Raw genomic sequence first — 14,858 nt, 5'->3', positions numbered from 1 at the left:
ACGTCAAGCATACTTGCCTAATGCCCATGGAAATGTTGCTTTTCTAGTGGGAACTGCTTAAAGGTGAAGTGACAGAGGAAATGATCTGATTTGAGGAGTGTTTAAGTTGTGGTGTGATAGCAGACATCTTTGTGAATTCTCTGCAAGATGGATTTGAATACTTTGATCTTTGACATCTGGCTTGGTCCAGCTCAACTTTCCTGACACAAAAAACTTCACCATAACAATAATGCTCAATCCCTCTGCTCCTGTCTGGCACTGTCATTATGGCTGGCTAGTTGGTGCTTTTGTCCTCACACAGAAGCAAATGGTGTTACCACATGGCTGCTCTATACAAACAGGAGGTGGCTAAAGCTGCTTGTTCCTAGTTATTTATTATTTCCCAATGCATTCTGGGATATAGGAGCCCCCACTGTCTCTCCAGCTACCACTTTCTAAATGCTTCACCAACATGCCATAAATGCTAGGTGCTGGTAAGATGTGGTTATAGAGCATTACTATTGAAATCAATGGAGGCAGCTGACAAGTATATATGCTTCATGAAAGCAATATGCTGCTTAAAGGAGAAGTACAGCCAAAGCTCTTTTAGCAAACTTCTCATGTGGATCACAGAAGTTCAATTTGTTCTGCACTCCTGTGACCCGTTGTCAGCTGACAGCGGACTGAAGTCTGCTGATGTCCCTGAGCCGGTCCAGTCTGGGGAAAGATGCCAACTTCACAGTCTGTAAAAACCCCAGAATCTGGAGCAGCACCTAGCTCATCCTCTCAAGGAAGGTTTGGGTTTGTCCACCCATTTTGGGGTATTTCCACTCCTCTTGTTTCATTCCCTCTTATGTCATTTAAAATGCAAAGTGAATGGGATCTGCTTATAATTGTCACAGGTGCACAGGCATGTCAACTTAAGCTGAGAGTTCTTGTCACTGGTGCCCCTGACACTGGAGGATCTACTGAAAGATCACTTTTTCTAATTTTTATTGAAATATATCAAACGTAAATTAGAATTGAAGACTTACCTATGCACCAAGGAGGAGACTGCCATTTTCCATCTTTGCATAGAATTTTTTCTGAACCATACAACTGATATCCAGGATCACACTCTATCTCTATATTATCTCCATTAGAATATTCATTTCTTGGATCTATCACTCGAGCATTTGGTGGTGCAGAAGATATAGGGAAACATTTTGACTCTGCAAGAATGATTTATGTAGGACATAACAAAGGTTATTAAAATATAACAACCCTAATGTAAAATATGTAATTATTGCTGTACATGACAGCACAGTTATCGGACTGTACATCTGGGTTTAACACTCACTACACAGAAAAACCTGAAGCCCAACATAGCTCATATCTAGAGAAGCCAAAAATAAAATACAGTATGCTGCGTAATTAAATCTACAGTTCGTATTATTTCAAAAACATTCGAAAAACAGTACCTACTGATGTCAGCAGGGGGACAAGTTGTATGCCCAAAAAGAACATGACCACCTTTATCCACATCTAATATTACATTTTAACACAAAATATCCACACAAGATAATGTCCAGTTTATGGTTACTAAGATACAATGCTGATGCTTGCCAATATAAGCACACAGCCACATGCCTTGCAGCCAAGTTTATTACATACACTGCCCAGTGTCTTGTGCATCCAGTGCAAAATTCAGTATATGACTAATTTCTTAATGATGAAGTGTGATACTTGTCATTCTGAAATATACAGTCTAACTTGTGCCTACTAAAGACATCAGTAGTTTGAGTAGTATTTTATAATGAGCAGAATGTCAATAAGGCGAAATAAAACACATTTTTACTGGTTAGTTCATTAAAAATATATAAAATTACATTTTAGTTATAGTCTATTAAAGAAAACAAGTAATGATGAATTAATGGGGATGACATTGCTGATCTGTTTCCAAAATGGTATTTGCTTGGTTGTTTCTGGCTTCAGTAGGTTTGAGTCACTCACCAGGGAGCAAGTATGCAGATGGGAAAGTCAGAAAGCAGTTAGAACTCCTCATTTGCATAGGAAAGACAAAAATGGTAGTCCACCACACATCTTAAAGCACCTTTATTGTGGATGGTTGAATAAAAGCACAACAACACCCTACAACAGAGGAATACAGAAGAAAACAGCTAACACATTTTGTGCTTATGCCTTGTACACACATTCTGATTTTTTTTCGTTCAACCCAGCAGGATTAACGAAAAGAGAAAAAAAAATGGAGATTGTTGTACTAAATAAGCGATGATAGTGCGGCGATCTGATCAGGTGCTGATTTTCCAGCATATGCCTTTGCCAAAAGCCGGTCCGTAGCCCAACTTCTGTAAGAAGGACAGCTGTGCATATGATCTGAATTTCATCCAGATCCTATTCGGATGGACTATGTGTACCAATCTTTAATCATAGCTGACTAAACAAACTCGTCACCAAATCGAGTATATAGTGCAATAACACCCACCCATAAGCAGGTGAACGTCAATAGAATGATGAAACACACAGCAGCTAATAATCTGTTGTGTGCTACCTGCACAAAAGAAAGAGAAAAACTCACACAAAATTTAAAAAACACATGAACGCATAAAATCATATAATGAATACATATAAATATACAGTATATACAGTTGTGTTCAAAATAATAGCAGTCAGACATCACTAACCTGATCAATCACTGTTTTTGGTAGAAATGATATTTCTACATGGCAAATCATTTACTAGCAGGTGTAGTAGAGTAATAGAAATCCAACAGACCCAACAGTCATGACATGCATGCTGCTGATTCTGTGTAATTGAATCACTAATTGAAAGGGGCATGTTCAAAATAATAGCAGTGTGGAGTTCTATTAGTGAGGTCATTCATTCTTTGAAAAACAGGTGGCAATTATTGCCCTTATTTAAGGAAGGAAGGCAGCAAAATGTTGTACATGCTGGTTACAATTGCATTTTTCTCTGAAATTCTGAGAAAAATGGGTCATTCCAGACATTGTTCAGAAGAACAGCGTACCTTGATTAAAAAGTTGATTGGAGAGGGGAAAACATATAAAGAAGTACAGAAAATGATAGGCTGCCCAGCTAAAATGATCACAAATGCTTTAAAATGGCAACCAAAACCTGAAAGACGTGGAAGAAAGCAAAAAAAACTACCATTCGAATGGATAGAAGAATAGCCAAAATGGCAAGGACTCAGCCAATAATCAGCTCCAGGAAGATCAAAGAAGGTCTAAAGTTACCTGTGAGTACTGCTACAATTAGAAGACGCCTAGATCTAGATGTGAAGCCAAGCTATCTGCAAGAAGCCCCCGCAAAGTCCCACTGTTGAAAAAAAGACATGTGCTGAAGAGGTAACAATTTGCCAAAGAGCACATTGACTGGCCTAAAGAGAAATGGCGCAACATTTTGTGGACTGATGAAAGTAAGATTGTTCTTTTTGGGTCTAGTGGCCGGAGACAGTTTGTCAGACGACCCCCAAACACTGAATTTAAGCCACAGTACACTGTGAAGACAGTGAAGCATGGTTGTGCAAGCATCATGATATGGGGATGTTTCTCATACTACGGTGTTGGGCCTATTTATCGCATACCAGGGATCATGGATCTGTTTGAATACATTAGAATACTTGAAGAGGTCATGCTGCCTTATGCTGAAGAGGAAATGCCCTTGAAATGGGTGTTCCAACAAGACAACGACCCCAAACACACCAGTAAATGTGCAACATCTTGGTTCCAGACCAACAAGATTGACAATATGGAGTGGCCCGCCCAATCCCCAGATCCTAATCCAATAGAAAACTTGTGGGGTGACATAAAAAATGCAGTTTCTGAGGCAAAACCAAGAAATAGAGAAGAACTGTGGAATGTAGTCCAATCATCCTGGGCTGGAATACCTGTTCACAGGTGCCAGAAGTTGGTTGACTACATGCAACACAGATGTACAGCAGTTCTCAGATACAGTGCTTATACAACTAAATATTAATTAAGTGATTCAAAGGAAAGCAACATCTTTAAACATTTTTCAGTTTATATAGTGAATGTTTGCGTTTGTAAAGAAGAATACAAACACTGCTATTTTTTTTAACAGTCTAATATTCACTTTTCTTAAATTCTTTTTAGAGGAACAACACAAATTTGATATATTTTTCTTCATGTCTTGATTTGGAATATAATGTGTAGTGTTCCCGATGCATTTGTGTGTATGGAAATAAAAGCTTTTAGAAGGATTTTGAGCTTTATTCACTTTTTTTCAACACACTGCTATTATTTTGAACACAACTGTAAATGCACAGCTTTTTGGGACAACTCCACACAAAAAGGCCACCGTTCATTCATGTAAACAGAACTTATTCATTCATACAAATATACATCTAATTTTGTGATTTAACCTTACTGCTTTCCTAGTACCCAGCTAAAAAAAATCCCTTTAATTTACATAGGATCCCAAACCTGTCACTTCCTCTTTTGAGGGTGACATTTTTTTTCCTTTCCCTGAATGAACAAAGCTGAGGTATCACATGCAAGACATTCATTGAAATGTATGGCAACATTGGTTAAAAGCTTTTTTTCAGTATCATATAGATGATCATGCAAGCAGTCCTTTACGCACTGAGTGGTATAAACCACATATTGAATTAGACAAAAAAAAACACACACCATTTCTAGTGTTACAATTGATGAAAGAAGTCATTTTAAAATCACAGTTATTAACCACAGAATGTACCAGGTAACCTTTAATTACTAGTGAACAACAACAGGGACATACATTAGCTCCACATTTGAAAGTACCTTTAAACTGAAGCCAATGTGAAGCTGCAATACTTTTACTAGAAATATAACTAGGGGATATACATTTCCCCAATGTAGGAGCTTGGCATGAAACCACTTTAATCCCCTTGACTATAATTTGTTAATATATCGGATCAGTAAACACCACAGGCAGATATCTATTGACTGTAGTTTTCTTATTGAATTCTGCACTGTATGGAGTGGAAAAAATTGGCACATCATCACCTTGAGAGGTTTGAACTCTTTCAACCGATGTCTGGTCCTTGCTATATGTAAAGCCCTAATGAGAACCAGTTAAGCTCAACCCCTTTATTTCAAATGACTTCCACATCAATTTTACCTTTATTAAAATCATCATCACTACTGCATTCCCTGCAGGACCTACAGGGATACCTTTAATAGTGTGATTGGAGTAAATCAGCTCTCAAAAGGGTATCGTTGGCTGATGGTTTCGTATACAATTTGGATGTCGCATGTCCCTCCCTCCTAAAAGAAATATCAAGGAAAGAGATGGACACAAAATCCATTTGACCTCTAAACTTTAAATTCAAATAATTTGTATTTAAATATGAAAGCCAATTTTTCAGATTATCTACATATCTGAAATACATGAACAACAAATCACCACTATAGAAAAAAATACAACCTCACAGACTATTGACAGGGATTACCTCTTTGAGACTTCTCCCACCAACCCATATAAAAGTTGGCTAGGGAGGGGGAGAACTTAGTTCCCATTGATGCCGTGCACCTCTGGAGGTAGTAATTCCCATCGGACATTAAATAATGACGTGTAAACAAAGAATATACTCTTGATGTGCCAAGGAGTAATTACTGTGGTGCTATAAATAATAAGACACTGCCCGTATGCCTAGAGAATGTAGGATTGAAGAATACAAAGTAGTGACATTACAGGTGATCCAGGATGCCAAACAAAATTCTACAACCTCCCTAATAACTGTATGGTGTCTCTCAAATAACCCAGTAATGTAATCAATAAGGGTTGTAGCTGATGATCCACCAATTGACTCACATGTTTGTTCACAGATCCAATGCCTGCAACAATAGGTCTGCCTGTCAAAGAATCCAGTCACTTATGAATGTTAGATACATGATGGAACAGGGCATAATTGGGGTTGTGGAATAAGCATATCACTCTCCTCTTTTGAAAATAATACTTACCCTAACTTAAAATAAGGGAATTTTTTTTAAAGACTTTGTAGGATCCGCTTTAAACTCAACATAGGTGTCACTGTCAGATAATGGACTGATGATATGCAAGAGCATCCAGCACTACCTCCGATCCTCCCTCGTCAGAGTCCGTAATAACAATGCTGGAATTGCTGCTAAGACTCTAAAGCCATCCACTCCTGTGGTGTTAAATTATCAGGAATAACATAACCAGTATGAGACACTTTAGAAGCGATTTCAACTATTTTCTGATACTGGTCCATGTTTTTACATTTTGATTTGATATGGTAAAAGTCAGATCTCAATTTAAAAAAAAGTATGGACATCTCATAAGGAATATCATAGCAATATCAAGAACAGACTCAGAAGCCAAATCTTCAGGATCACAAACAGAACATAAATGCTCGAAATCTAACACAGTAGATCCTGTGATATCTTGATTACTCATATTCTCTTCAATCTCTAGTGCACCTGGAAGATCAAAATAATGCTGCTTTCTTAACCACTTGCCTACCGGGCACTTATACCCCCTTCCTTACCAGGCCAATTTTCAGCTTTCAGCGCTGCTGCACTTTGATTGACAATTGCGCGGTCATGCAACATTGTACCCATATGAAATTTTGATAAATTTTTTCTCACAAATAGAGATTTCTTTTGGTGGTATTTAATTGCCACTGGGCGCTTTACTTTTTGCGCTATAAATAAAAAAAGTGCAAAAAATTAAAAAAAAAATATTTTTTTCTTTGTTTCTATTATAAAATTTTTCAAACAGGTATTTTTTCTCCTTCACTGATGTGCGTTGATGAGGCAGCACTGATGGGCACTGATAGGCGGCACTGATGGGCACTGATAGGCAGCACTAAAGGGCACTGATAGGCAGTACTAATGAGGTGGCACGGATAGGCGGCACTAATATGCAGCACTGATAGGCGGCACTGATAGGTGACACTGATGATGGGTACTGATAGACGGCACTGACTGGCATCACTGCAGGGCACTGACTGGCGGCACTGACTGGCACAACCCCTGGGCACTGACTGGTGGCACTGACTGGCAGCACTGGTGGGTGGCACTGGTGGGCAGCACTGGTGGGTGGGCAGCACTGGTGGGTGGCACTGGTGGGTGGCAATTCTGGGCACAGGTAGGTGGCACTTCTGGGCACAGGTGTGACACTGCAGAGTGGCACAGGTGGGTGCACTGCTGGGCACAGGTGGGTGCACTGCTGGGCACAGGTGGGTGATCTGCTGGGCACAGGTGGGCGGAGCTAGTGGGCACACTGCTGGGCACAGGTGGGCGGAACTTGCGGGTGGCACTGCTGGGCACCGATCATCAGGGCACTGATCATCAGTGTCCTGATGATCGGTGCCGATCCCCGCTGTGACAACTGCCGTTTCTCGGCAGTACTTTCCTCACGATCTGACAGCGTGAGGAAAGTGCAGTCGAGAACCGGCGCTTGCATTTCCCTGTGATCAGCGTGTCATTGGACACCGCTGATCACGTGGTAAAAGGCCGCTGGGATCGGCCTTTTACCACATCACGTGATCAGCTGTGTCCGGAGGACACAGCGATCACGGAGATCACCGGGTGCACGCCCCCTGGGGCGCGCAGGAGAGCGTGTTCTGGGGGGGGGGGAGTCATATGACGTCCACCCAGAACTGGCCGGCCGCAGTGAAGCCGTCATTCGGCTATCTGCGGTCGGCAACTAGTTAAAGTAGTTGTAAAGGCTTAAGGTTTTTTACCTTCATGTATTCTATGCATGAAGTTAAAAAACCTTTACTGTGCAGCTCCCCCCTCAGCCCCTCCTACTACATACCTGAGCCCAATCTCAATCCAGTGATGTGCACGAGAACAGCGACTCTCCTGGATCTCTCCCTCCTCATTGGCTGAGCCATTGGCTCCCATTGCTGTCAAACACAGCTAGAGAGGAGAGAGCTTGGGGCAGGGCTGATCCGTACTCTGTGTGTCTTATGGACACAGAGGTGACTCAGGAGCAAACACGCACGAGTGCCCCCAGAGCAAGCAGCTTGCTCTGGGGACACTCAGCAGGGGGGATAAACCAGGAGTGCAGATGGGGAAACCAAGAAGAGGAGGCAAGTATGCCATGTTTGCTATTTTTCTTTTTAAAGCAGAACCTTTAGTATTACTTGAATGTGACAGATAAAACAAATTTATTGACATCAAGGATTTTATCAAACAAATTAAAAAGACTGTTTGGACAAAAATATAACCCCTTGGAAAAACAAGAAACCTCATCCTCCATCATGGATCTTTGAGACAGTTTCAATACATCATAGATTACTGTCTTGTCTATCACCTGAGCTGGTAATGAATATTTGCCATTATTAATTATGTTTTCTTCCTCCCTGCCTTGTCTTCTTAAGCTTGAACCTTTCTTCTTTCTCCCCATTTAAATGTGACCAAACTGATAGGATCACACCTACCATTAGAGTCAGGTGGTGAATCAGAAGCAATAACGGCCAAAGTATCATCTAAACACTCCATGTCTGCAAAACAAACTTGTTTTTTAAAAGCGTTTCGTGATCAAACAAAATGGGTTGGTTTCTTCCACACTTATAGGTTATAAGTTTCATAGTCCAAACGATCAATTAGCATTTTCACCTTTTTTCCAGCAGTCACCTCTTTTTATAATTTATCTAATTTATTGTTCAAATGAATGTCCAGATCCTTAAAACCTATATCATTCTGCAAAGAAGTAATTTCTTTTTGCAGCACTAGAATTTCTTGTAATTTTTCACAGGGAAATTGTTCTAAAGATAAATATTCCATGAAGAGTACTGACGTTCCAGTATGACTTAATCTCTTTTACCAACAGAAGTTGTGGAATGACAATGTCATCAAATGTTCATATTTAAATAAAAATCATTTGAACGTGAGGTGCATAGAAACAAATGGACTTGTGATGGACAGCAGCAATATTCTTTTTTTTTTTTGTGTGTTGTTTGGAGTTCCCCGTGGGGGGGGGGGGTAAATGGGATGGATCTCAGCAGAGAACAAAGACAGCATGGCCTTGTGTGGCTGTGAAGACCAGCCCAGACCAGTTCTTAGCAGGACGTTGGGGGGTGGGGACAATTGGAAGGGCCATGCGGTCTCTGGGTGAATGGGGGAGCTTGAAAGAGAGGAAGTCAGTCACTCCTAGCTGAGCCTACTCTGAGATGCATGGAACTGTACCTTTGCTTTTGTGCATGACTGGGACTAGTAGTCCCATAATGCCTGTGTGGTTTTGAAGCTCCGGCCAAGACACACAGCCCTCTGAAGCCCTGTTGATCGCTTGTCACACTGTGAGTCGCTGTTGGGAGGTCTGCGCCAGTCTGGTTCCATACCTCTGAAGATGTGCATGCGCACGTAAAACGCGTAAGGAGGAGCCTGGACGTCAAGACGCTACGCCGCCGGAGCCACGTGGAGGCCCGGCGGCCATCATTCATAGTGTCAGGCTTAGTTTGTCTTGCTGACACATCTTTATGATACCTGCCTACTTTGAATTGGATGCTTTTGTTTTCTTTAATAAAGCTGCTTTTACATAACCTACTACACTATGGGTGTCCTTCCCTAAACTCCCTTGAGGAGCACTTTGTTTTCAGAACCCTACACCTAACTGGGAGGAGGAGGATCTGTTGCTGCATCCATATAGGAGGGACCCATTTTCCTGTAACCGGACCAGCTTTATTCTCTTCTGGATTGAGGATCCATGAGCTTTGGATGCATACTGCGTTTATGTGTCTTCTTTCTGGTGAGTGCGTTTTTCAGCCGTTTCTTCACCAACATTGAATTCCCACTTGTCACTTGACACTTTTTATGAACTGGACTTGCAGTGGACTCATATTTGTTTTATGATCACTACCCTCAGCGCTGCACTATTTTTATGTAAAACTAGAATTATATCTCCTGGGTTAAAAGTTGCAAATATTGTCCCTTCTGTTATATACCTTTTCCCAGGATTCCTGGGCTTGCTTCATATGGTTCCATACAAGGAGCTGCAATCCTGTGCTGCATAAATGAGGTATGCTTGATAACACTCTGTAGGTTGTGGTCTCTCCCTCCCACATTTCTTTTTTTTTGTTTACAAACGTTTTTATTGCAAGATAGACTACAAAAACTGCACATCATACATAAGGTAGAATGAACATCAAGAAAAAGGCACATAAAAAATTTACAAATGAAATAAAGATAATCACAAAAAATTAAAAATCAAGTACATGAAAGATGTAGGCAACATTGTAGACAGATTAACCACAAAACTGACTAAGAATCAAAGACAAATAAAGATGCAGCAGAGATTTAATCTATCATTAAGTGCCAATGCGTCTTCCAATTATCCCATTTTCTGTTAAATAAATGCGTCCTGTCTAGTAATGTGTACTGAATACGTTCCATGAGCATGACCATATCAACCCTCCACAATACAGAGGCCAGAGGGACTACTGGGGACTTCCAATGAAGGGCAATGGCCCATAGGGTAGAAACGCAAATAGTATGGATTAGCCTCATTATGTTCGCTGGGATCCCCGAATGGGTGCACTCAAACAAATTTGCAGTGACAAGTCTACAGGGGAACCCACCAAGGCTGAAACCACCTCCGATATCCTACGCCAGATCAAAGAGACCAGGGCAAGCCCAAAACATATGCACAAGAGTTCTGGTGAGGTCGCAACCACTAAAACAGAGGTGCAACGTCCCTGGAAACATGACATGTAATCTAGAGGGGGTGTAATACCAATGGGTTAAAACCTTAAGGACCGCCTCACGGACCGAAAGGGATCTAGAACCCTTTCGCATATTATCCAACATGGAGTCCCAGTCTTCATCTGAGAATGTAATGTTACAATCAATTTCCCATTTCAATCTATATGAGGGAGGTGATGAAAAAAATGGCACACGAAAAAGAGCAATATAGGTCTGAGATAAGGCATTTACTCCTGGGAGAGTCACGGCAGATACGTTCAATATATGTAATAGGGGACTAGAGAGACAGTCCAAAATGGGATCTAAAAAAGTGGCGTATTTGCACATAACGATAATGTTCACGGAGCGGGATATCAAAAAGTGTGCCCAAGAGGTCAAAAGATATAAACGACCTGGCTCTCTGCAAGTCTGTTAGTCTGATAAGGGGGGGGGGGTATTTGTCCACAATAAACCTGGTAAATAATATGGGCATATCAACTGAGATTCAAATCTGACACAGGAAATCTGAGAATTAATACTCGCCCAGATAAATAATATCGAAAGAAATTAGGGAGGCCTAGGCCTCCTATTCTTTGCGATTTATATAGGACAAACGAGGAGAAATGATGATGACGGTTCTGCCAGATAAAATTGTTAACCACCTGTTGAAAATGATCGAGGAACATAAGATATACACCTATGTGGCCCAGCGAAATGGGAAAGGGCTACGAAGGGATTCCCCCAGAGGCTCAGCAACATTGATGGGCATAACTACCGATTTAGAAAAATGTACGGAGAGGCCTGATATGGATGCAAAATCATTCAACACCGAACATAAATTAGGCAAATATACTAATGGGTTAGTAAGAAAGAGCATGACATCATCAGCATTCATACATAATTTAAATTGAGAGACCAAGAACGGGCATCCCGAGATATCAGGGTGTGATCTTATGGCAATGGCTAAGGGTTCTAAAATCAGTTGCAGCCAGGTAGTCTAATCCTTGTTTGGGGGGAGTTGTATAAGGCTCGTACACCAGAGAGAAATTCATCACTAAAACCCAAACGCTGCAATAACGAAAACAAATACGGCCAAAGGACACTATCAAAAGCCTTATTAATGTCTAGACCAGCAATGGGCAAACTACGGCCCGCGGGCTGTATACGGCCCGGCGGACCTTTTAATCCGGCCCGCGGAGCTAGGCTTCCGCAAGGCCAGTGGTCGGCAAGCCGCGGCTCTTTACAAACTTAGATGCGGCTCTCCTGTGTGCCGGGCGCCCGCTCCCCTCCCTCCTCTCGGGCGGGCGGGCGGGCGGCCTCCTCTCCTCCTCTCCCCTCCCCTCGGATGGCCGCCCCCCCTCTCGGATGGCCGCCCCCTCCCTCCTCTCGGGCGTCAGGACTCTGCAGCTGTCAGGATGTAGGCGGGGCAGCCAGGATGTAGGCGGGGCAGCGTGACAAACTCTTCTCCTCTCACAGTCCTCCCTGAAGACCAGAACGGCGCGGGAATACGAGAGGAACACGCGGAGCAAAGGTAAGTGAATTGACACAGGGGGGACTTACTATATGGGGGATGAATTACTATATGGGGGACTTACTATATGGGGGATGAATTACTATATGGAGGACTTACTATATGGGGAATGAATTACTATATGGGGAATGAATTACTATATGGGGGACTTACTATATGGGGGATGAATTACTATAGGGGGACTTACTATATGGGGAATGAATTACTATATGGGGGACTTACTATATGGGGAATGAATTACTATATGGGGGACTTACTATATGGGGAATGAATTACTATATGGGGGACTTACTATATGGGGAATGAATTACTATATGGGGGACTTACTATATGGGGAATGAATTACTATATGGGGGACTTACTATATGGGGAATGAATTACTATATGGGGGACTTACTATATGGGGAATGAATTACTATATGGGGGACTTACTATATGGGGAATGAATTACTATATGGAGGACTTACTATATGGGGGACTTACTATATGGGGAATGAATTACTATATGGAGGACTTACTATATGGGGAATGAATTACTATATGGGGGACTTACTATATGGGGAATGAATTACTATATGGGGGACTTACTATATGGGGGACTTACTATATGGGGAATGAATTACTATATGGGGGACTTACTATATGGGGGATGAATTAATATGGGGGATGAATTACTATGTGGGGGATGAATTACTATGTGGGGGATGAATTACTATATGGGGGATGAATTGCTATATGGAGGATGAATTGCTATATGGGGGATGAATTACTATATGGGGGATGAATTACTATGGGGGATGAATTACTATATGGGGGATTAATTACTATGCTTACTATGGGGGAATATTACTATACTTACTATGGATGACACATACACATCATTCATCTACTCTTGGTCCGGCCCCCGGGTCCAATATATGAACCCATTGCGGCCCTCAAGTCAAAAAGTTTGCCCACCCCTGGTCTAGACTCATCAACAAAACCTTCTTGGAGCATAAATTAGCATCTTGGATAACATTTAACGTTAGACGTATATTATCTGTAATAAGCCTGTTAGGGATAAAGCCCGATTGGGCAGCTGAAACCTAATGAAGAGATAATCGGGGCTAATCTATCTGCTAAGATATGGCTAAAGATCTTTAAATCATTATTCATGACAGAAATGGGCCTATAGTTTTGTGGTAAAAGGTGATCCTTTAAGGGTTTGGGCAACAGCGACATATTGGCCAAAAGCATCTCATCAGGAAACTTACACCCTTGCAAAACCTCATGAAACAGACACCAAAGACGGGGCTAGAAGAGGAGCAAAATGTTTATAATAACTAGCAGAGAAACCATCCGGACCTGGGGCCATGGAATTTTTCAATGTGATAATTACTCTAATAATTTCCTCCAATGAACAAGGGTAATAAGGGTTGAAATCTGAGGTGGTGTAAGAGCAGGAAGAGGTATAGAATCCAGCCAAGAGGCAGCAGGGGGAGGGGACCCTGTTTATTATGTGATTTATAAATATGATTGAGTGATTACGTTTATGAGTGAACATGGTTGATGCCAAATTGATATGTCACAGAAAGGATACCTTAGACCAGTGCAAAGCTTTTTTTTTTTTTTTTTTTAGATAATAGGGTATTTAGTTCCAAGCCCTTTTGTGAAATTATGCCCTTATTCATTAGGGACAGGTTGTCTATATGAGCTCTATAATGCGTTTCAAATTCCCTGGTGAGTGTCTGAATCCATTTCCAGCAGTGCCTATTCCTGGTGGTTGCCATAGAAATAAGACGGCCATGAAGAACCGCCTTGTGAGCCAGCCACAGCGTAGCTGGGGAGGTATCAGAAGTGTTGTTCAACTGAAAATACTCTTAGATTAATATAGCCACTTCCTGTCTGGAGGTGGAGTCTGTGAGCATAGAGTCATTCAGCCGCCAGAAAAAAAAAAAAAAAAGAAGGAGTATACACCAGGTCTATAAAGGTGATAGACAGCACCACAATATTGTGATTCGACCAAGCACATAGATGTATACCAGCTTTCGTAGAGTTGGCCAAAATGATCGGAGAGCAATATACGCAATCCAACCTTGCACATTATGAGCCCTTCAGGAATCAATTGGAACAAATCCAGGCATTTCGTAGGGGACTTTGGGAAGGCCAGAGAGGAGGGCGAAGAGGAGCTTCTATCCATCAAAGGGTTGGCCACCAAGTTAAAGTCTCTTCCCACCAGTAAATGGGGGGACCGAAACTTATCAAGAGTGTCAAAAAAATTAGAGAAAAAGGTTGCTTGAGCTGAATTTGGTGCATATACATTTGCTATCGCAAGCTCACGACCTAAAAGGGAGCCCTTGATGATAATAAACCTACTCTGGGTCATGATAGACCTGGTGCACTTCTAAGGGGAAAGAGTTATGGAGGAATATCGCCACCCCCTACTTTTGGAAGAGTGTAGCGTATAGAAAGCTTGTTAGTATGATTTGTGGAAGAATGTAGGGTGTTATTTTGCTGCAAAATGGGTTTCTTGTAATAAAAGGTCTTCGCCTCTAGCCATCTGTAATGAAGGAAGACTGTTTTGCATTTATGTGGGGAATTAAAACCCTGGACATTATGAGAAAGACAATGGATCACCATTTTTGAACAAATAGCCCAAACCCCGTCGCTAAGAAACACGGAGGGCAGAGCTGGAA

The 14,858-nt window shown here is 41.6% G+C and overlaps 1 protein-coding gene across 3 annotated transcripts in view; it reads right to left on the bottom strand.

Annotated features, from left to right (window-relative positions):
* The window catches only part of LOC149455902 (coagulation factor XIII B chain-like), a 194,163-nt gene that overhangs the window by 95,226 nt on the left and 84,079 nt on the right, over positions 1–14,858 (bottom strand). For all 3 annotated transcript variants that reach the window (XM_089685746.1, XM_089685747.1, XM_089685748.1), the window contains one exon: positions 1,014–1,190. In XM_089685746.1, coding sequence (XP_089541872.1) covers positions 1,014–1,190 — 177 coding nt within the window. The remainder of the gene's footprint in view (positions 1–1,013; positions 1,191–14,858) is intronic.

This window comes from Staurois parvus, unplaced genomic scaffold, assembly GCF_062004578.1.
Source record: "Staurois parvus isolate SC_StPar_1 unplaced genomic scaffold, SC_StPar_1.0 ptg000384l, whole genome shotgun sequence".
Lineage (NCBI taxonomy): Eukaryota > Metazoa > Chordata > Amphibia > Anura > Ranidae > Staurois > Staurois parvus.
The sequence above is the reverse complement of the archived record's forward strand: the minus strand, read 5'-3'. Positions and strand labels throughout refer to the sequence as shown.